Source organism: Rattus rattus, chromosome 1 (genome assembly GCF_011064425.1).
Source record: "Rattus rattus isolate New Zealand chromosome 1, Rrattus_CSIRO_v1, whole genome shotgun sequence".
In the NCBI taxonomy this organism is placed as follows: Eukaryota; Metazoa; Chordata; class Mammalia; order Rodentia; family Muridae; genus Rattus; species Rattus rattus.
The window spans coordinates 222,513,928-222,538,934 of NC_046154.1; the positions used below are offsets into that span (position 1 = coordinate 222,513,928).

The window sequence follows — 25,007 nt, forward strand, 5'->3', positions numbered from 1 at the left end:
TTCTGGAATTTTATATAAATTGATAGATTCAGCAAGTAATCTTTTGGGGGTGAGGGAAATTATGTAAATTTGTATACTGATTTTGAACTTCATTCAGTGTGCATATGTTGATAAAGTGTGGATTTGTCATAGAAACATCCTATAAATAGACAATGCTTCATTTGCTAGATCATAAACATTCATAATGTTTCTATTTTAGGAACACTAAAATTCCTGTTATATGCATTCTTTTATAAATCAGAAGTGAAATGATTTGAATGTAATTTTTGCTTTAAGAAATTTTCAGGCAGGAATGCTGAGTAATAGATTACTTGTATGCATGTGAAAGTCTCAAGGCCCTAATTAAAAAAAGCATTTAACAGAAAAAAGTAACTAAATTGTTTAAAATAAAAAGCAAGACGTTGAAGACTATCTATCTTCAAACAGTGCACAGAAGCTTTGGTAACTATAGTTTCTGGCCAAGATGCCACTTTCTATTCTTTGCCATTCTGGTGGTAGTGGTATCACCTTGTAGTTTTAGTTTACATTAACTTAATGGCAAAGATGGTGTGTTTTTTACTCATTTCCTTTAATATTAATTTATATTCACTTAATAAAAAGATTGTGTTCTTATTATTTATCTCCTGATAGCTTCAGTGTACCTTAGTTTACTGACAATAATTTATTTTTATTTTCTGTTTAGAGTTTAGAAAACAATAATTGCACTAACTTCGGGGAATGAAGAGTTATTTTATGCACATTGTCTTTTAATGGCTATATGTTTTACCATATATAGTCAAATAAGTCAATTTTTGTCTTGTATACTATTGCTATCTGCTTCAAGGACTGTAACAAAAGATCTTATTGCTAGGTTTTCAAACAACAGAAATTCATTTTACACTGTCTAAATATTGGGAAAATTTGGTTCAGGATACCATGGTGGTCAGACTTTGCTGGAATCTTTCCTAGATTTCCAGTGATTGCTTTATTTTTCTGTTTATTTGGAAAAGGAAAATAATGACACATATTGGTCCCTAAAGATTCTTCTTAATTTCTTTGTAAGATCACCAACACTCCTTATTTAATTCAGCAAGTGGATTCTCAAAGTTGCTTGCAAGATATTTTATATTATATCAACTTTCTATATTCCTTCAGAGAAAGTTTATAGTTACTAATAATACTGACTATGTTAAGATGCCACTCTATGCTTTAATGAAACCTTTCTCTATAGATTATTTTCCTCTCGTGTAGAACAAAGTAAAGAAATCAGAAGAAAACTACATTAATTTAAAAAACTCACTCCCCCCAAAAACAATACCATAATTAAACTCATCGGAAACTAACTGCTTCCTCAAGCGACCTTCTCCAAATAATATTATATTGCAGGTTGTGATTCCAATATCTTTTTCAGAGAGTAGTTACTATTAAGGAGATACTATAATATTAGGGAGAAATACACATTTAATAACATATCATAATCTGAATTTTGTATAACAAGTGGGATAGCATATGTTGATTATTATGTGTGAAGAACATTTGACTATCTAGTTATTTCAGGACCATTAAAAATAATATATTTAATTAGATTTATTAGCTGCTTTTAGCAAATCAACTCATTACATATAATTAAGTAAAATTACATGTTATTAGCCACAAAAACTTTAAAGGAGAAAAATTAATAAAATATTCACTTTTGTCTCTATTAGTCCATATGACTGGCGTGATAGGTAAGTAACTCAGCCTTAACATTCTAATTAATTATGTAAGAACCAAGTAATTAGGGCTACTTTAAAAACATTTTAATCAATCTCATGCTTTGAGGACAAACTTAATGATGCCATAACTTAATTCAATGGCATTAAAACACCAGTGCTAAAATTAATAGATGTTTGACCAAATTGGTTTTATATTGCTAGCAGAAGGGAATCAAGGAGTTCTCGTATCTTTTGTAAAATAACAAATAATAGTAAAATTACTTCACATATAAATGATTTTTTGGAGAATCAGGGTATAATGCTATGCCCATATTAATATAGTTTAAAAAGAAAATATATTTATAAACCTTGAACTATAACATAAACTATATATCTTATAAGTTGAAAGAATTTTTAAGGAGAAAATGAAAGTCTATATACTACCTCATTTTGTTTGAATTGTCAGGTACAGAAATTTAAGAACGATATCTTAAATAATAACTTTATAGCTGTACATCAAAAGTTTTCTTCATGAGCAGCTAAAAATTTAGGAGTTTAAATTATGTTCATAACACTATATTTTTCTTTGCTATTGACAGTTTCTATGTCTCTGGTAGCCATTTATTGACAGAAAATAATAAAAGTTGACCCTCTCTAGCACCAAGTGAAATGACCCCTACTATTCTATCCTCAGAAAAGACCTTTTCTTTCAGCAAGAATCTATATCATTTGCCAAGATCCTGATCTGATAACTGTATCAAAGGGAATTTAGATTAGTTCAGCCCAATTCTATACAGCCATGAAGAATAGGGAGAGATGAGGGTCATCAGAGCCAAGAATAGTTCAGTCAACAGAACAAAGGGGAAGGGTTTCTGCTGAGCAAGGAAAAGTAGATACAAGTAAGAAAAGAAGTAATTTATCCCTTGGGATTAACATACACTCCTAAACTGTCAGGATAACACATCTTTTATGCTTAAAGTGCCCATATATTAAAAACTACTGTCTGAAAATATTTTTACAAATATAATCTTGATTAAAACATCTGAATAACATATTTAGAATAAAAAGGTAAATGTTTGCTTTTTAATAGTTATATTCAGATAGACTTACACTTAAAACCCTGCTGTTCTTAATGATATGTCACTTCTTCTCAAGTTAAGCAGTCATAACAATAGACCTTTCGATATTTTTGGTAATATTTTCGTAAGTCACAAATTCACATAAAGACACTAGCACACACACAGAAAAAAAATTCTTCAAATTTGTAAATTCAATTAATGCCAAAATCTTATGCAGTATACCAATATTTTGACCTATCATTTAAAAAGAACCTTTGTGAAGAATGGCAACTAAGTATTAAGGAACCTCTCAATACTCTTAAAGTAGAAATGTAATGAAACAGGTAATTATAAAGAGAAGGAGAAAGGAAGCTAAGTTGAAAGTATTTGAGTACTTTCTTTATCTACATTTCAAATATTATCTCCCTTCACAGTTTACCCTTTGTAAACCTCCTATCCCATCTCCCTGCCTCCTTGAGGGTTCTTCCCCACCTACTCACCACTCCCCCTGCCCTGGCATTATGCTATACTGGGGCATCTAGCCTTCACAGGACCAAGGGCTACACCTCCCTACAAGGCCATCCTCTACTACATATGTGGCTGGAGACATGGGTTGCTCCATGTGCACTCTTTGATTGGTGGTTTACTCCCTGGGAACTCTGGGGTTTCTGGTTGGTTGATATTTTTGTTCTTCCTATGGTGTTGCAACTCCTGTCAGCTACCTCAGTTCTTTCTCTACCTCCTCCACTGGGGACACTGTTGTCAGTCCAATGGTTGACTGCGAGCATTTGCCTCTATATTTGTCAGGCTCTGGCAGAGCCTCTCAAGAGACAGCTATATCAGACTCCTGTCAGCATTCACCTCTTGGCATTCCCACAAGTGACTGGGTTTGGTGACTGAATGCGGGGTGGATTCTTGTGTGTGGCCGTCTCTGGATGGCCTTTCCTTCAGTCTTTGCTCTACTTTTGTACCTGGGGATTCATCCCATATACAGACACTAAACCTAGACACTTGCTGATGCCAAGAATGCTTGCTGAAAGGAACTTGAGAGCTTCTATCATACCCTTACCAATACAGATGCAGATGCTTTGCAACCCCATAGGAAGAACAACAGTATAAACTAGCCAGACCAAACCAAACTCACGGGGACTAAACCACCAACCAAAGAATACACAAGGAGGGACCCATGGCTCCAGTTGCCATGAATGGCCTTGTCTGGAATCAATGTGAGGGGAAGCCCTTGGTCCTGTGAAAGCTTGATGCCCCAGCATAGGGGAATGCTAGGGTGGTGGGGCAGTAGCCTCATGGTGGCAGGAGAGGGGTGGAATGGGTGGTTTTCAGAGAGGAAACTGGGAATGCAGATAACAACTGAAATGTAAATAAACAAAATAACCCATAAAAAAGTTTTTAAAAAAGAACAAAAGTATCTGAGGGGCTGGTTAAACGTTTGAGTTTGTAAAGTGCCTACCACACAAGCAAGAGGCTTGAGTTCAGATCACAGGCAGCTGTGGAAAAGCCAGGCACAGTCTTGATTGTCAGTAGTAGAAATGTTGGCTAACAGATAAGGTGCAAGAGTGTATCTGTGTCATGGGCCAAAGAGTCTGCTGAAAACAGTGAGCTCCAATTTCTGTGATACCACGTCACAAAAAAATAATGTAATTGAGATACTGAGTAAAAATTCCAGTGATATTATCTACCCTCCTTATACATGAGCATTCCCCTTCACAGTGTATAGATGAACACACAAAGGCAGCACATACATAAACATGCACCATCTATAAATACATACACTGAAAAAAACTTTTTTTTTTTATTTTAGATAGAGACTCTTCTTCATATACTCTTGTTCACTGGGTCAAATGTTTGAATAATAAAGCCCTTGCCATCAAAATGAGAGAGGGAAATACCAGTTCTTATCATTGTTATTTAATGGATTTTGCTTTCTAGTCGGCTTGAATAACAGCTGTGATGTCATGGCTTTGAGAGTGAGGACATGTGTCCTGAGATAGCTGGAAATGATGGAAGGGTCTGCTTGTCTTCTTGATGACAATGGGAAGCAAGCACCTGACATCAGCAACTGCACATCTACAGTCAATGTCACTTTGCACTTATGAATCCTGTATCCTTGAGTCATTAATAGTTGGACTTTCTGCAATTTACTATAATTTTCTAATTATTATTATGCCTAATAATAAATTTATTATAATTAACAAGATTATATGCTCTCCTTAACTAACTACTACACACCCATACACCAATATATATATATATGAAAATTAGCAATTTTATTATATTGCTATATCTATGTAAAAATTAAAATTAAAATTTGCTATTATAGGAACCAATATATAGAACTATTTATAATGAATCAATGGGAACAATAAACACTACATTTTTAATAATATTAAATTTAAACACAGGAGCATATCTTAAGTGAAAATATACATAAAGATATTAATGAAAACCACACAATAAATTATTTCCCTGATATTTTAGCAAAGGTTATAATTTTATTCAATTCAATACAATAGCAGGGAGATGTGGTGAGATTTTACAACCTCTTGTTATTTTACTACCAGGATATTTATGCACTCATCTTGCCTCCAAGGACACTTACATATACACGATATGTATATATAATATCAGGTACCAGTAGGGAGCTTTGCCCACAAGTTATTTTAGAAAGAAAACCTTCAGAAGTTGTGAAAACATCAGTGACTTGTCCTAAAATGAATATAGTGTACAAAAGAATGTATGATATAAATATAATTTTATAGATGTGCTAGAAAATAACGGTCTAATGCATAATCAACTACTAACAAAATAACCTCTATACCTAGGACAAAGTACCAAACTTAACCGAAAAATAAATATCAGCTAACTTTCAGCTCCCAATACCTCCAGGACACATTTTATCCAGCAACTCCATTTTCCACACCTTTCAGGATCTCAGAGGAATTTCTATGAGGCAGAATACAGCTACCTTACTCTTCAAAGAATCAGACAGGGCAACAGAAACCAAGGAACAAAATACTACACAACAAGGACAAAACCAAATATCTACACCTAGAATTGCAGTCATCCAAAACCCAGATCCCTAGATATCAGCATATAAACACAATCACTGAAAATCAGTATAATATGTGTCTACTAAAGCCCAGAAATACTATCATAATAGGCAACAATGATTGCAAGAGAGCTGAAGCACAACACAGGGCCTTAAAATATTCTTCAGAGATATGAGAAGGACAAAGGGAGAGAGATAGGGAGGGAAGAAGGGAGGGAGGAAGGGAGAGAGAGAGAGAGAGAGAGAGAGAGAGAGAGAGAGAGAGAGAGAGAGAGAGAGAGAGAGAATAAATCTGAAAGTGAAAAATTTAGGAACTCAAAAGGAACCTCAGAAAAAAGTCTCACCAACAGAATCAAATTGATGGAAGAAAGAATCTCAGGACATTGAAGATACAATAGAGGAAATGGATACCTCAGTCAAAACAAACGAAAAATACAAAAAACAAATAAACAAACAACCACAAAAATAAAAACAACAAAAAACTTTTTAACAAAGAAAATATGAGACATTATAAATTAACAAAATATAAGAATAATATGAATATTGTTAGAAGAATTCCAAGTCAAAGCAATAGAAAATAACTTCACAAAAATCATAGAAGAAAATTTCCTAGCCTAAATAGGAAAATGCCTACCAAGTTACAAGAAAAGCATACAGAAAACCAAATAGACTATGAAGATAGTAAATAATCCTCAGTACACAGTGATCAAAAAACTAAAGGTACAAAAGAAAGAAAAGCTATTAACAGTTGAAAGCAGAAATACAAATTAATATATAAAGTCAGACTTAATTAGGTTAACACCTGTATTCTCACTAGAGACTAAAGCCATAAGGGCCAGCATAAACTCAAAGTAGCCAACTCAGACTACAATACAAAGAAACACTTTAAACCGCCATAGAGAAACTAAGATATTTCATTATAAAACCAAAATAAAGCAATATCTCAAACAATGATCTCAAGTCCCCCGATAAAAGGCACAGACTACAGAATAGGTGCAAAAATAAGATTTATCCTTCTGCTGCATCTAAGAAATGCACTTTATTCCTAAAACTGTTTCCTGTCTGTGAATCCCATTTCCCTAACCAGGCTGCCTTGTCTGACCTCATTGAGAGAGGCTGTACCTACCCCTGAAGACACTTTTATGTCTGGGTAGTGGTATATGGGGATTGGGACTGGAGGGCAGGACTCCATGTTCTCAGAGGAGAAGGAGAGGGTGTAGGGGGAAAGAACTGTGTAATAGAGGGACTAAAGTAGGGGTGCAGTGATCTGAATATAAAGTGAATAAATTAATTAATTAATGAAAAATATAAAAACACAAAACAAACAAAGAAGACACATACTTTAACAACAAGGATAGATATCACCAAGTAAAATAAGAGAAAAATATGTTCCAAGTTAATATACCTATGAAGCAAACTGATAGAACCATTTAAATATTTGACAAGATAGATGGCAGTCCAAAACTAATCAGAAGAGGTAGGGAATAACACTATATACTAATTACGGTGTTTTGAATTTGCTTGGCCCAGGAAGGTGTGGCTTTGTTGGAGAAAGTGTGTTACTGTAAGCATGGGCTTTAAGACCCTTGTCTTAGCTGCCTGGAAAACAGTCTACTCCTTTAGATGATGATGTAGAACTCTTAGCTCCCCCTTCACTATGCCTGCCTGAACTCTACTATGCTCCTGTCTTGATGATAATGGTCTGATCCTCAGAACCTGTAAGCCTGCTACAATTAAATGTTGTCCATCCAAAAGATGCTCCAACATACAACAAAGACACATGCTCCACTATGTTCATAGTAGTTTTATTTATAATAGCCAGAAGCTGGAAAGAACCCAGATGCCCTTCAATAGAGGAATGGATACAGAAAGTGTGGTACATCTACACAATGGAGTACTACTCAGCTATCAAAAACAATGACTTCATGAAATTCATAGGCAAATGGATGGAACTAGAAAACATCATTCTGAATGAGGTAACCTAATCACAAAAAAAGCACACATGGTATGCACTCACTGATAAGTGGATATTAGCCGAAAAGCTTGAATTACCAAAGATACAATCCACAGACCACACGAAGCTCAAGAAGAACAACCAAAGTGTGGATGTTTCACTCCTTCTTAAAAGGGGGAACAAAAATTTTCATAGGAGGGGAAATGGAGGCAAAGTTTGAAGTAGAGACTGAAGGAATGGCTATTCTGAGCATGCCCCACCCAGGTATACAGCCCATATATATATCCACAAAAACCAGATAAGATTGATGAAGCTAAGAAGTACATGTTGACAGGAGCCCGATATAGCTGTCCCCTGAGAAGCACAGTCAGAATTTGTCAAATGCAGAGGTGAAGGCTAGCAGCAAACCATTGAACTGAGAACGGGATCCCCATTGTAGGAATTAGAGAAAGTTTGAAGAAACTGAAGGGGCTTGCAACCCCTTAAGAACAACAATGCCATTCTCCAATTGTAGAATGGTAATAATTGTACTCAATTTATATATAAGTGAAAAGGCTTTTTAACTGGACAAAAAGGGGGAAATGTTGTGGTTTTCCCTGAAGTTATCTGTATTTTGATGCTAATTCCACTCCCCCAAGGACAGCTGACTAGTCACGTACTCAGGAATCAGGTGACTTCACCAGAACCTCCCCATTGAATTTGTAAAATACAGGTGAGGGTCAGGTACAGGATAGAAGGATGCCTGTCATTGGAGAAAAAGGAAGGATGGGTGGGAGAAAAGTTTGAAGGAAGAGGAGGAGACAGAAGGGAAAAGAGAGACAGGACAGAGGAGAGGGTGAGAAGACAGGCAGGTGATGTTAAGATTCTGCTCTGTGTATTTACAGGTTGTTATTAATGTTCCTAAGGTAGGTACTGGGCTTTGTATGTTTAAGTGGGCAGTTATATCTTATCAATTGGATCCAAAAAAAACAAACAAAAAACTCAAAAAACAACAACAACAACAAAAAACAAAAACAAAAACAATGCCAACCAACCAGAGTTCCCAAGGAGTAAATCACTACCCAAAGACTATACATGGACTGACCCATGGCTCCAGCTACTGCATATGTAGCAGAGGATGGCCTTGTTGGGCACCAGTGGAAGGAAAAACCCTTGGTCCTGTCAAGTCTGGACTTAGTGTAGTGAAAAGTCAGGGGAGGCAGGAAGGGGGGTTGTTGGGATGGGAACACCCTTACAGAGGAAGGGGAAGGAGATGGGATAGGGGGCTTATATCCAGGAAACCGCAAAAGAAAATAACATTTCAAATGTAAATTTAAAAAAATCTAATGAAAAAAGAAGAGTTGTCTTGATCAAGGAGTCTGTTCACAGCAGTAAAACCCTAACTAAGACACTAATCAAAAGAAAAATACACCAAGAGAAGATTTTAATTCTTAAAAAGTATACATTAAAAACAAAGAAACTCCAGGACACACACAGCACACACACACACACACACACACACACACACACACACACACACACACACTTGAGTACTCACTACTAAGCTGAAGTCACATATTCACTTTAAATACTGATAGGGACCATATTCTTGCCAATAGACAGATAATCCATGTAAAACATAAACAGAGAAAGGCTGAAGGTAACTGAAGTTACATAAATCAAATGACCCTAACAGATATTTCCAGACCATTGACCCAAACACCAAAAAATATTTTCTTCTCAGTACCTCGTGGAATATTCACTGAAGTTAGCACATATTCAGACAGAAAGTCAGTTTCAACAAATATAAGAAAATTCCAATAACATCCTCTCTAACCATCATGAATTAAAGCTTCATATCATCAGCAGAAACAGCAGAAAGCTTATAAAAATTCATGGACATTGAACAACTAATTAACAGATTTTCAAAGATGCATTAATGCTCTGAAATTAATACCTCTGAAATCATTCCACAAAATAGAAATAGAAGGAACATTGTCCAATTCTTTTTATAGGTCCATAGCTACCCAACAAAGAATGAGAATTACAGAGCATTTTCCCTATGAACATTGATGTAAAAAGTATCAATAAAATAACTGAAAAATAAATTTAAGGACATATCATGAAGAATACCATTAATGATCAAATATGCTCTAAGATACAGGAATTGTTCAATATTCATCAATTGATCCATAAATATATCATAAAAATAAACTAAAGACAAACCTACATGATCATCTCATTATATGCAGAAAAGACCTTTGATAAATTCAACAGTCTTAAATGACAAATCTTCTGGAGAGATTAGAGATACAAAGGACTTTCTTCAACATACTAAGGGCATTTTTCAGTAAGCCCATAGCCAACATCAACACAAATGTTGAGAACAAGACAATGCACTCCACTTATTCATAACTAGTCATTAAAGGACTTTGATTCTTCGGGTAGACCAATAAGGCAACTGAAGGTGATCAATAGGATTCAAGTAGGAAATGAAGAGATCAAATTATCTTTATTTGCAGGTGGCATAATAGTACACATAAGTGACTCTAAAATTCTACTGACAATCTCTTACAGTTTAGGAATACATTCCATCAAAGTGAATTGATAAAAAATTAACTGACAAATATCAGTAGCAATCTTATATACAAATGACAATTGGGCTGAGAGGGAAACAACACCTTTCACAATAGTCTTAAATAATATAAAACATCTTGGGGTAACTTTAACCTAGAAAGTGAAAGACTTGTATGACAAAAATTATAAGATGTTAAATAAAAATTTTTGAGACGATGACAGAATATAGAAAGATCTTCCATGCTTATTAATAGGTAATATTAATATAGTAAAATCCATGGCCTATATAAATCCACCTACAGATTTATTTAAATCCCCACAAATATTCCAACACTATTCTTTACATAAATAGAAAGGACAATTTTCAGCTGCACCTGAAAACAAAAAAATCCCTTGGGAGATAAAACAATCCTAAATAATAAAAGAATGGCTGGAAAGAATACCTTCTCCAGTTTCAAATTACTACAGATCCATTTTAATAAAGACAGCATGATATTTGCACAAAAATATGCATGTCATTCAATGAAATGGAATAAGACAAAGATATAAATCCACACACCTATGGATACTTGGTTCTTATAAAGAAGACAAAAATGCACAACCACTGCAATAAAGGGAGCATTTTTGATAAATGGTCTTGCTTGTAGAATAATCCAAAGATTCATGTTCAGAACTCAACTCCAATAGACAAAGACTTCAAAATAAAATCAAATATATTGACCTTGACCATCATGGAAAAGAAAGTAGGGAACATACTTGAACTCATAGGCATAAGAATTGGTTTTCTAAATAAAACATTATTGACATAAATACTGTGATCAACAATAAATAGACCTCAAGAAACTGAAGACTTTCTTTAAGAATGGACACTGTCATTCAGTCCTATAGAATAAGAAGCTATGTTTAACAGATATACATTCATAAGGGGATTAATATCAAATGTATAAAGAAATAAAAACTATGGACAGCAAAAAAACAAACAAACCATTTTAAAAGATGGATATAATAAATGACTTCTAGTGAAAAAAAAGAAATGTAAATAAGAAATACTCAAGTTAATAAAGATGAAAAAAATAAAAAATAAATAAAAAAAGAAAAAAAAGATTGATATAGATCTAAGTGAATTATTCTTAAAAGAAGGAACTCAAAGATATGCTCAATATTCTTACCCATCAGGCAATCCAAAACTACTGTGAGATTCCCCTTGTTCTTAGGAGTGCAAACTTATACAGCAACTATAGAAAACAATGTGGTAGCTTCTTAGGAAGATGGGAAGCAGTCTATTTTAAGATCCGATTACACCATATTTTTGCCATATACTGAAAGGGTACTTCATCCTACTACAAAGACGCTTGTCAAACATGTAAATCGATGCTCTATTCATAGCCAGAAAATCAAAGCAACTTGTAACTCCCCAAAACAAAGACAATGAAAATGTGGCACATTGACACAGTCAGTCCTTAAAAACAAATGAAGTCATGAAAGTTGCAGGCAAATGAATTGAAAAAGGAAAAAAATTACCCTGAATGAGGTTACTTAGAACCCCCCCCCACTCCAAAAATCAACATGGTCAATAGTCATTTATATGTGGATTTAGCTCCTAAGTCAATAATAACAAGCTCAACCCATAGAACCACAAATGTGAGTTAAGGATTAAGGAACTGGGGAGAGGGGAACAGATAGATCACCCTAGGAAAGGAAAATAGAATGCATAAGCATAGGTGAATCAAAGTAGGGAGAGGGTGGAATAAGAGGACCTAGTGTGGAGGGGGAGGGAAGAAGGGAACAAAGGAGGAAATATGGAGGAATTAGCTAAAATTAAACATATATTATATGACAAGGACCTAAATGAAGTCGCTAAAAAGTTGGGAGAGAGTGCCTCAATCTATTCATCTCTTCTTTACAAGTAAAGTTTCCAGTTCCAGGATTGGGTTACATATAACTGACTTTTTGGCCAAAAGGTCTCATGGGAATTCCCAAACAGAAGCTGTTGCTGAAATTTTAAGCTGCTATTATAAACTGAGGACAAGTTTAAACTGCTAAAAACACCTACTCAACTCATGGAACATGGAGAAGTCCTGTATGTTTTTACATAAAATTTTTGTCCTAAATACTAATGTCTTTGTTACAGGAAAGTCTGGGTTCTATCCTAAAAGAATGGGTCAAATCAAATATTGGTACTTAAGTCCTACACAATGTGCCTCATTATTGTTCTAGCATTTCTTGCAGGCAGAACACTATTGAAATCTGTAATTGGGTACTTCTTTTGTATGTTCTCTTTGGAAGTGTGATGAATATGGAATCCATAACTTATTCTGCTTTGGTTACCAAGAACCAAATAGATAGCCCAGAGCACTATGGCAAAACCATAGTCTATTGATCTAAAAAATGTAGCAATAAAATGGCCACTAATAGTCTTATACTATAGATTGCTTATACTTATACTGTAGATTGCTTTGCCATTGTAAGAGAATTTTCCTCTTGTAGCAGATAGGAACAAATACAGAGACCCACAGCTGGATATTAAGCAGAAAATTAAAGACCTTGGAACACTGAGCAATAAACGGGGCATCTCCTTTACATCTTTCTCAGGACTATAGAACCTGAATATAGGCAGAAACAGGTACTCTAACTTAACAACTATAGTCCACATATGAACTCAGAGAGCCTGAGCCAGTATGCTCTGGGCCTGCATGAGTATGTGTCAACAGTTGGTAATTACTTGCAAGTGAAAATTTAGATTTCTCCAAGGGAGTTTCTCTGAGTAATCAAACTACCGATATGGGTAGGATGCATAAGACATCTTTGAGGAACCGTGTTTCATTATGTTATGACAGTGTTCTCAACTGTCTTTTATTTATCCTTCTTTTTGTAGATATGACTTCCACTTTAGAAATTGAAAAAAACAACAGTTGATTACTATAAAAAGAATGAAAAATTATAATAGAACAGAACAGAATAGAATATAATAGAAATAATAGTCTAGATGTAAATATTATAATACAGATGATATACCAATATTTACTACTTATGTGTTCTCTAAGTGCATGATGAGTCTAAAAGACTGCCAAGGTACTTGTAAAAACAAAGGAATCTGGCAGTTGTATGCCAAATACCTTTTATTAGGTTTTGCTGGAAAAAAAGTTATCTAGAAATCAAGTAGACTTAATAAAAACAGCATGTTTTGGGAAGTGCTACCTATGATGCATATTCAAGAATGAGGGATATAATAATAAGATTTATTCTCCAAAAGCCTTCAGAGATTCCTGCATCAAGGTAGCACCAGTATTTTGTAGTTTTCGGGGACAAAACAACAGAGAAAAGACTGAAGGAAAGGGTATTTGGAGACTTCCCACCTAGGGATCCATCCCATCTACAGACACTAAACCCAGACACTTGCTTATGCCAAGAAGTGCTTGCTTGCTGACAGGACTGGTAAGGCTGTTCCCTGAAAGGCTCTGCTAGTACCTGACTAATACATATGCAGATATTTATATCCAACAATGTGACTGAGACTGGGGACCCCAAAGGAAGAGCTAGGAGAAGGAATGAAGGATTGCAACCCCATAGGAGGAACAATATCAACTACCAGACTATCCAGAACTCCCAGAGACTAAACCACCAACCAAGGAGTATAGGGACCCATGGTTACAGCTATATATACATACATATATATATATTTTTTTTTCAGCCATATATATGGCTGAAAAAGGCCTTATCTAGCAGCAGTGGGAGGGGAGGCCCTTGGTTGTGTGGAAGCTTGATGCCCCAGCATATTGAAATGCTAGAACAGTAAGGCAGGAGTGAGTGAGTAGGGAGAAGAACCCTCATAGAGGCAAAGGGGAGAGGGGATGGGATGAAGGATTTGTGGAGGAGGAACCAGGAAGGGGGGTTATCCTTTGAAATGTAAACACATAAAATGACTAATAAAAATTATAAATCTATAATAAAATATTGATACTGATTTAATATTTAAAAAATAAGTAAGTTATTACTGATATAAAGGGATAATTTCCAATATAATAGTTAGATAATAACTCTAGAAAAGTATAACTCTGGTAGCTATTGAAAATAGTAATGTAGAACTTGATTAGATGCCAAACAAATAACTTAAAATCAGTAGTTTTACATTTAGGCTTAGAAAATTATCCTGATTTTGTACTTTTGCAGAGAATGGAAAAGAGAATACATAATATATACCAGTAGACTTCTCAAAGCCTTACTTGATGAATTATCACTTGCCTATTATATAGAAGGGTTGCTGATTTTTTTTTTAGTTAATATTTTTCCAGCCATTTTTCTGAAAGTGTTTATCAGCTATAGATAGTTTCCTGGTAGGATATTTAAGGTCACTAATGTAAACTATCTTAACATCTTTGACTTCTTCCTTTCAAATTTATATCTCCTTTGATTTCCTTTTGCTGTCTTATTGCTTTAGGTAAAACTTCAAGTACTATACTTGATAGAGATAGAGTGGACAGCCTTTTCTAGTATCTTGTTTTAGTGGAATTGCCTTAAATTTCTCTCCATTTAATTTGATGTTAGCTGTAGGCTTGCTGTAAATTGCGTTTATTATGTTTTGTTATCTTTTGTATCCTGGATCTGTCCAACCTTATATCATGATAAGGTGTTGGATTTTGTCAAAGACTTTTTCATTGTCTAATGAGATATTCCTGTGTAATTTTTCTATGAACTTGTTTAAACGGTGGATTACACTGACAGATATTCATATGTGGAATAATCCTCCATCTCTGGGATGAAGCCTATGACTCATCTAGATTGAAACCCATGCCATGAGAGGGAGGCCACCCTTGACACTGCCTGGAGGTCCAGGAACAAGAGACTGCATAGCCCAGAGACCTAGGAAAGAATCAAACACAACTGCGGAAAAAAGTCAATGAAATTATTCCTAATGATCTGCTATACTCGTTGATTGCTGCATAGACCAATTCTCATCATAGAGGCTTTACCCAGCAACTGATAGAAACAGATACCGAGACCCACAGACTAACATTAGGTGGTGCTTGGGGAATTCGGCAAAAGTTGAAGAGGATGTGTTATAGGAGCCAAAAGGTCAAGGACGCCATAAGAAAACCACAGAATCCGCTAATCTGGGCTCCTAGTGGCTCACAGAAACTGACCCAACAACCAGCAAGCCTGCATACCACTAATCTAGGCCCTTTGCGTATATGTTACGGTTGTACAGTTTGGCCTCTATGTAAGACTCCTAACAGTGGGAGCAGAGTCTATCTCTTACTCTTTAGTTGGCATTTGGACCCTTTCCTTCTACTGGGTTACCTAGACCAGGTAGAAGAAGGTGCCTAGTCTTAATGCAACTGGAAAAGCCATAGCTGGTCAATATTCATGAGAGTCTCCACTTTTCTGAAGAGAAATGGAGGATGTTGTGGGAGGATGGCTAGAGGGAGATAGGGAGAGAGGAGGGAGGGAAATGCTGGTTGGGATGTAAAAATGGGAAAAAAGGAAAGAAAGAAGAAGGATAAGGGAGGAAGGGAGGGAGGAAGAAAGGAATGAAGGAAAGAAGAAAAAGGGAGGGAGGGAGAAAGGAAGGGAGGAGATGGGAAGGGAAAGAAGGACATAAGGAAGGAAGGAAGAAAGACAGAAAAAAATGAACACTTTCATTACTAAGTAGGCATTATATTTTAGTATAGCAAATATTTTAGTTCTATTAAAATTTAACTTTGGGTTAAAAACTGTAACTATATAATTTCCAAACTCTTGCTACCAATCCATCTCAACACCAGCATGTGTCCTAATTAGTGAAAAAAAAGTAGATTCAAAAAAAAGAATGTCATTTTTACTCGTCAGCTGTTCACTGAGGCAAGAGACACTGAGTTTACTTCAAACCATAAAAATTAATGAGTCTAAATATTTAAAAAATCAGCCATTTTAATGAAACTGTCCCATTTCAAAATTATGGGCCATCTCACAAAACTAACCAGCATCATCAAAATTTTAAGCTTTCACCATGCACTTTAGTTAAAAGCTATTTCAAAATTTAGATGTCTAAATAAATTTAAACCAGTGGTAAGATTTAAAGAACTAAAGAGGCTTTGAGACCACAGTCTATAAACACACAATGTACTACTATTCAAAGTACTAGACATGATCTTCAAAAACTTCCAAACCTGATCCATATCAATGACATTATGCATAGTGTAGCTGTGAAATTATCAGACATTTGATGGGTGATAACAATGGTATCAGAAGACCATACATTTGCTTACCAAAGTAAGTAACTTTGTTACTCCCAGTTCATGCTCTTGAAAAAAGGTGCCATACAACTAAATATGAATAAATCAGCTGAATGCCTAATATCTAAAAGGAGATATTATAAAATCTAGAACCCTGTAAGTGATGCATTGAAAAGAATCAGGGCATTTTGAAAATCACAATTTCCCATTGAAAATGTGTTTGACTTCTGCCATGTGCATGGTATATGTGCAGTGCATGTGCACATATTATGTTTTTATGTTTCTGATGATACAATGGGTCATCACGTATTTAACATGACTCTTTTGGTATTCCCCAGGTTATTCACACTGATTAGTACCTGCAACACCTGCTTCTAAAACTCCTCCAAATTCTTCTGGGAACATTTAATAAGGGAAGACAGCATGAAGTCAGCAGGGTTAGACTTGTGTCTCTGTTCTGCAGTACGCTAATGTATACTTGTTCACTCATTCATTCATCCATCCTTCACTTACATATTCCATGAGTAATTGCATGCTTACATTTGTGAGAGAATGGCTTCAGTTATTGCACAAAGCAAAGTTCTTCTTATAGTGCTTACATCTTAAGCGTTTCATTTGTAAAATATGAGTAATAGTTCTCACCTTTTGTAATTTTAATGAAAACTAATGAGTTAATTTAGGCAAAAAACATTGGGATGTACAAGAACCTGGATAAATATTCATTATCCTTTTTTTAATTCTTCATGTGTCAAAGATGAAAATACATCCCCAAAGTGATGCACTGTTAATAGGGACTAATATGGCCGTTAGGTAGAACTCTTTTTATTTGCTTCCTGTCTTGTTAATATGTATTAGAAGTAATTTCAGTAGTCTTAAATAAACAAACAGAATTAATGTTTCTAAGGCCATTGGGGAAAGATAAACAACAAAGATTTTGTTTTTCAGGTTGAATATCTAATGTATCTTGAATAATGTTTTAAGTAAGGCATTACTTGTTTAAGATATTTAGACATCATTGATTATGGAAAATTAATATATTTGACTTCTAAAGGTTCGGGTGGAATTTTATCCAATACTTTTGTAATCAGTGTTCTGGGATTATACTTGAAAACTTGAACCTAGCACACACACACATATACACATTCAAAATTCATTTCTATTTTATTGATTGGAAATATTTACTCTTTTCTTGTAACTTACTTGCTATTTAAGGTAGATACACTTCTAACCATGCTGTAGTAGTCTGAAATGGTTTGCCCCCCTCCACACGCTCCGTAGATTCATGTGTTTGAATGCTTGACCCGTATGGACTGGAACTATTTGGAGGTATGGCCTTGGTGAAGTAATTGTGGTCTTATTGAAGAAAGTGTGTCACTGTGGGGACACACTTTGAGGTCTCATAGTCTCATGGTACACCCAGTTCAGCTCACAATCTCTTTCTGTTGCCTGCACATCAAGATGTAGAACTCTCAGCTCCTACTCAAGAACCTTGTTTGTCTGCATGTTGCCATGCCACGCCACGACAAAAATGGACTATATCTTTGAGCTGTAAGCCAGCCCCAATTAAATATTTTTCCTTTGTAAGAGTTGCTATAGTCATGGTGTCTCTTCGCAACAGTAAAACCATAACTAACATATTGAAACAGAGCATCACATACTACAGGTTAATATGAAAGTTCTGTCAGATAGCACAAGCAAATGTATTTTATTTTATACTCAACCTTTCTTTTGGTTAATTTAATCTAACTATATAGGAAACGAAAGATCACATGAGTGTGTTGCACCCATAGCCCTTTTAATTTTTCAAATATAAGTTAAAAATAATACGTGAGTAGAAGATATATTCCATTAGCAATGTAATGCTGGTAAAGTCTTCTCATAGAGTCTATGTCCTATTAAGACACAGGCTCTTGGTAACCATGAGAATTCTTTCTCTGGAATAGGCCTGAAATCTAATCCAAAATTGACATGACATATGTTCTATCATTATACCAGTAGGCATAATGTGCCAGGCCGGTAGTTATCATATCTCCTATGTTTCACAGGTACATGAGAGTAGTGATCAATTTTCTACACTGGCAACAGTTGGCACCTTCATCACTTTGAAACTAGAGAGTGGGGATGCAGCTTTCAGGTCAATGCTAGCTTGATTTCTCGGTTTTCAGTTATTCAAGTATATGATGTCTTCAGAAGCATGTTTTAATATCACGCTCTCTAGACGTATTCAAGAACAATGCCAATAGCATTTAGTGATTGGGAATCTATTGCCAACAACTCCAATAGTAGTAATCTACTCATGGAACATGATTTTTTATTTGTTTGTCTAATGCACGTAGTAGTGGCCTTTTAGTTCTTTTTAAGGGTGACTGCACACAGATAAGTACATCTTTTCACTCTTTAGCCCTTATATAAAAACCTTCCTTTTGCAGTATAGTAACACAGAGACTTATAACAAGTCACAGTAAGTGCAGAAAATAACAGAATGTGGAGTTTCAACTTTATATGTGACATCAAGATCAGAACCAGTCCCTTCAAAGTCAAGGAGTCATTTTGGAAGAAGAAGTGTAGAGAATATAAAACGTAGTAGATAACTACAAGTAAATGGTGTTTACCAGAAGAAACATGACAGTTTGACATATAAATTCGTTGTTGATATGAGAGCATGACCAAGACCTGACCAAGCCAAAGCAGAAAAAATTCCAGTTTGAAGAGGTTAAAAAGAGCATTTGGTCAAGAAGTATCATCCTTAGATAAGGAGATGTAGAAAATTGATAGCATGAAGAAAAATAATTTTATTTGTATGTTTATATGTTTGTTTATTTCTTTAATGTGTGATTCCTGCAATTTAGACCACACTCCAGTAGATGGTATCACACCCATATCTTCCCAAGATAATAGTTGTTCTCCACAAACTGACAACACAGCCCAGTTGCTGAATATAATGCCTATTTAATTCCTTAAACACGGAGAGGTCGAGCTGGTGCCTACATAGCAACGCCACCCCTTCATTCTAGTCTTTGGTAAATAAAGTACTTTACAGGCTACCAAAGGAGAAAAAATAAACATCAACACAGCCACAAAACTTTGATCAACAACGCTGTCCTGCCTACAAAACACGCTAGGACACAAGCAGCACACAGCTTATGGGTACAACCAACATCTGATTTTACTTAATGCCCGTTTTATAAGACAGCACTCACACCTGGTACTATTTGGATGAGAGAGCACCAAAGACTACATAGCCAAGAAGCCTATCTTACAACAAAATTATACTGATCTTTAAAAATAATTGGGTAATTAAATGATTCCTAATGATATTTTATTATCCTCATAGATCAGTGCCTTATGCAGCCTTCATCAGAGAAGCCTCCTATTGTAGCAAAACAGGAACATGTACAGAGACCCACCATTAGACATTATACAATGAGAGAGGAGAGATCTTGAAACACATAACTCTAGATGGGAGGTTTTCATCAAATCCCTTCTCTCTAAGTACAGGGAACCTCTTGGAAGAGGAGGCAGAAAGAATGAAGGAGACCAAGAGAATGGAAGAAACCAGGAGAACAAGGTCCACTAAGTTAGCTGAGCAATACAAAGAGTTCAAAGAGGTTGCAGCAGCAAGGAGAGGTCTAACATCTGTCTGCGCCAGGTCCTCAGTCAACATATTATAGCTTTCAACTTATTAATTGTATCCTGAGTCTGTGAAAGACAGGGTCTCTAATTCTATTATCTTCTCTCGGGCTCTTTTCCTGCTGTTTGTTTGCCTTTTCCAACTTCAATATGGTATTTTTTTTCATGATATTTTATGTTGTTATGTTTTGTTGTTATCTCTTTGAAGCCTGTTCTTTTTTTTACTAAGAAACAGAAAAGGAGTAGAAGCACATGGGAGGGGAGTTATGGAAGAATTCAGACAAATTGAACTAAAGGACATGGCAGATATATCATATGAGAAAGCAATCTACTTTCAATAAAAAGGAGCAGGGAAATGTATACCGCCTAGCAGGTAGACCACAATTGAGTGGATGGCCTCATACCAAAATGTATATAGACAGTATTAACTAGAATACACAGATATAAAAGAAACAATCAAACAAAACACCCTAGGGTACAAATTTCATTGTGTATCTGGAATGGGGGGAGTGGTTATTAGTCAAATGAGTGGGCAGATAAAAATAATAATAAAAAAAATCCATAAAATTCGCAAAACCTTAGCCTTTTAAAATACAAAAGGCATATTCTTCATAAAATGAGTGTGTAAGGTGAGCTGTGTGTCTAATGCTATCACATAGAAAAGAGGATATCTTTAGATGAAATCTGAAAGGATTTCAACAGACATTCCTTTAGAACCAACATACTGCTCCACAGAGACTATGGTAATTACAGACATGTTTTAGTAGGAGACGTTGCTAGTGCACTGCAAAAATTGAAACTATGTAGAATCAAGTATGATTTTAGTTTGAACTTAGTTTAAATTCTAGAGAATAAAAAAGCTATTTTTCATTGTAGAAAATATCACAGGAAAACAGATTCTTTTAAAAAAACATTTTGTGTATATTATATACACAGGAAAATCATTTGGTCAGACTTAATTGAATGGGTACTCAGGATGCTATAGCTGGATGTTTGCTAATGGGAATATAAGATTGGAAACACACACACACACACGGGGTGTGTGTGTGTGTGTGTGTGTGTGTGTGTGTGTGTGTTTGGCTATATTGTACTGGTTTTATCATGCTTTTCAAAGAAAGAAGTCGTCATTTGTGAAAGTAGAGTTAAGGTAGACACTAAAAAATGTTTTAACTTGATTCAAAGAGGAGTACCCAAAGGGTTAAAATAAGAGCAAAGTCATATAGACTCTAGATTGTAACCAAAGACACAATAGCAAATAACATATGATCCTGTTAAATCAGAGTTTAGCGACAAGGAGAAGGGGAAAATTTTGGAAAAACACCTTTGGCAATGACTTGGGTAGATTGGAAGGAATTGGATAAAGTGTGGGGAAAAGATACAGTGAGTTTTCAGTTAGAATTTCATATATTGATTTCAGATGCATCTTACCTGTGGATATTTATGCATGAATTCTTTTACGCTTTTATGCTTCGTCACTAAATTATGATCTTGAAAGGGAAAGTGTCTGGTTTTATATTCAACAACGCATGCAGTAATTGACATATATGCAGATCCTTAGAATAACTTTTAAGCACTATTGTTGAATTCCAAAGGAAAAGAGAATGAAATAATGCTGAGTTGTGTTCCTTTACACCGACCCCTACCCTTGAACAGCAGCAGAGGAGAATTCTAGAAAGGTTGATAGAATCCCCCTGCCACTACAACCTCATCCCAAGATTCAATAACTTTCTTGTTGAAGCATTGCCATTAATGATTAATATAGTTTCTGAGGTTTAACCAACTATAGATTTTATGACAAATATCCTTCACAGGGTTGGAAAAATGATGAAAAATTAAAAGAATACAAGGATGCTTGCCTTGTCTCTCTATTTAAAGTGATAAGGAAAGAAAAAAAATCAAGTAATTAATTCCAGCATTTTTTGACTACTTTTTCCATTTGTAATTTGTTTTACTTCTTTAGGAAGGATGTGTGTTTTAACTGCTGTAGGAATGTATTTTAAACCACAGTCAAGTGTACCTTTTTATTCAACTGACATTTACACAGATTTCCAGAACTCTTCAAATTAATATAGTTCTAAATTTAGTTACAAATAAAAAATATGGAATGATTGTGTTCGGTCTCCCAGACAACATCATGCATTCATTTCATACGTCCAGACACAAAGGAATGGCAGTGCTTTGAAAGGGAAGCTGATTAAAATTATTATGCAGGTAAGAAAAAAATCCACAGCCACTGTTAATTGATAAGATAGAGAATAATATTTTGCCACAATAGTAATAATAAATTCAAGATATGGAACATTTATTAGTCTCATTCACATGTAACTTTCTAGATTTCTGATTCATTTGCATGTATTATTAAAATAATTTTCATGTAGAATTATACCTTTGTATATCTATGTATACCATGTGGCTATGTTGGGTTTAGTCAAAGTTCAGTAATGGTTCAAATGTTTCTGATTTAAACTGCACTTGTCTAAACTAAATGAAACTAGGAGAGTTTTTATATTCACATGTAATTAATTCTTATCCATGTTATTGAGATAGGCAGTAGTAATTTAAAAACAAATCAAAGCCTATGACTTATTTGAAAGTGAATTACAACACTAACACTATAGATATAATCTCATAGATTAAAACAAAGAACCCAAGAATTTGAGGATTTAATTCATTTACAAATACATTTAATCATTTAATAACAGCTATTTCGATAGACAAATTGTTTAAAGAGCTTAAATTCACTTTCTATTCTGTGAAAGGCTGGTATCCCAGTGTGACTGAAGCATAGAGTGACAGATGAGGTATAAAAACCAGACAAGTTTTAAAGGAGAACATATTTTATTTAAAGATATGTAATATCAACATCTACAGTGGTAGAGAAAAATGATTTCTTTTTAAATGTATTGTTCATGGAACTGTAGAAAACACATTTTCCTTTACTTTGTAGATGCAATTAAGCCAGAATTTAAAAGTATTCTTTGGCTGTATTATGATAACATATTTTGTGCAGAAGAAATTCATCCTTACCTTTGTAGTTAACCTTGAAGCCAACAGATCCAACACTTTCATCTGTTTGAAGATGCAGCCACATTTGGCTTCTCATGCTCACTATCAGGTCTGGCACAAAGCTTCCAGTCAGCCTGAAAAAGAGATTGAAGAAGAAAACACGTGGATTACTAAAGTACGCTCTGCATGCAAATTGTGAAAGATGTATCCTTCAATACATTCCAGGTTAGAACAAAGAAAAACTGTCTAGCTTACACTGCTATGTACTGATACAACATAAGTGATAAAACACACAATTTAGCGATCAAACTTTATAATGTAAAAGTACTATTTAGTGTGTTTAACTAGGTTAGATCTTTCATATCCCCAAGGCAGGATTACTAGAGCATCAGAGAACTTTATACTTCCCCTTTGAACTAAAAAGGGAAAGTGGATCTATAAAGATCTTTAGGTATTTTTAGTCTCCAAAAAATGTGTATATCATTTTAATTTTTAAATGCCACAGATCTTTGTTGTAGATTTTCTTGACAATTATCAAAATGCTTTGCAAAGCAACAAATGTTCAAGTAATATACTCTAACTCTGTAATTCTCACAGTGAATTAATGATGCTGCTTTAACTAATTACTCTTATAATAGGTGTTCTGAATAATTTTATGTCAACTTGACAAAAGCTATGGTCATCTGGGAGAAGGGAAGCTCAGTTAAGAAAACGTATCTATTAAATCTTAATTAGCCATTGATGAGGAAAGGCCCAACCCATTTTGGGTGGTGCAATTCTTGGGCTGGTGATCTTGTGCTCCTGCTCAGCAGGCTGAGCAAGTCATGAGGAGCAAGCTAGTAAACATCACTCCTCCATGGCTTGCATCAGCTTCCTGCCATGTTTGAGTTCCTGTCCTGACTTCCATTGATAATAAACTGTGATGGGAAAGGAAAAGCCAAATAAACCCTTTGCTCCCTACATTGCTTTTGGTCATGGTCATCACAAAAATAGCAACCTTAACTAAGAGGATGGGCAACATATGTTCTATGGCTACTGCTTTTATTTAAAAGAACTATTTTCTTATAAAATGTGGCATAACTGCCACTCGGAATGAATAACATGCGTTTGGTAGTGTTCTGCTTTTGAAATACTGAAAGGAAAATTCCTTCATATTGCTTCTCTCAATAAAATTGTTGTATCACATAATTGAATAGGAGCCAGGGGTTACGCAAGGATGAAATCGAATGAGTAAATCAGAGATTGGGATTTGGAAGGAGATTCCATATAGAAGGAGAAATAGGGAAACAGACTTACTATAGAGGTTTTCAATTTCATACCAAAAAAGCAAACCTCTTACTATTTGCCTACTTTATTGCTAAAACCACAAACATGGTTTAAGGGAAGAAAATATAGTTTCCTTTAATAATAGCAAGGCAACCTCAGAGAGGAGTACAAATATGTCTCCTGTCTGGTCTGTATAATTTTATACAGACCCAGAGGAGGGAAGCATAGGTGACCATGTGCTTGACGGAGCCTGGAAATGACAGTACATAAACCCTCTCTAAGACATCTACCAACACTACAATGGTGCCATTTAAATACTGCATTTTAAGTATATTCATATCACCAAGGCCTGTATCTAGATAGATTTTTGAAGTAAACACAAAGAAATTCAATAAAATATTATGATATAATTATAGGCACATATGATTAAGAGGAACACTGTAGTGGAGATCATGAGAAACATTGCACTGTCTGACCTTTCTGCCTATCAAAGAATTGGGAATTTTGGTGATACACAAACATCATCTATTTTGATACTTCTTACTTATCATTTGTGTATATACATATATTAGTATTAAATTTGTG

At 35.0% G+C, this 25,007-nt stretch overlaps 1 protein-coding gene across 2 annotated transcripts in view; it reads right to left on the bottom strand.

Annotated features, from left to right (window-relative positions):
* Positions 1-25,007, bottom strand: part of Csmd3 (CUB and Sushi multiple domains 3) — a 1,591,133-nt gene that overhangs the window by 576,380 nt on the left and 989,746 nt on the right. For both annotated transcript variants that reach the window (XM_032915225.1, XM_032915219.1), the window contains one exon: positions 23,178-23,290. In XM_032915225.1, coding sequence (XP_032771116.1) covers positions 23,178-23,290 — 113 coding nt within the window. The remainder of the gene's footprint in view (positions 1-23,177; positions 23,291-25,007) is intronic.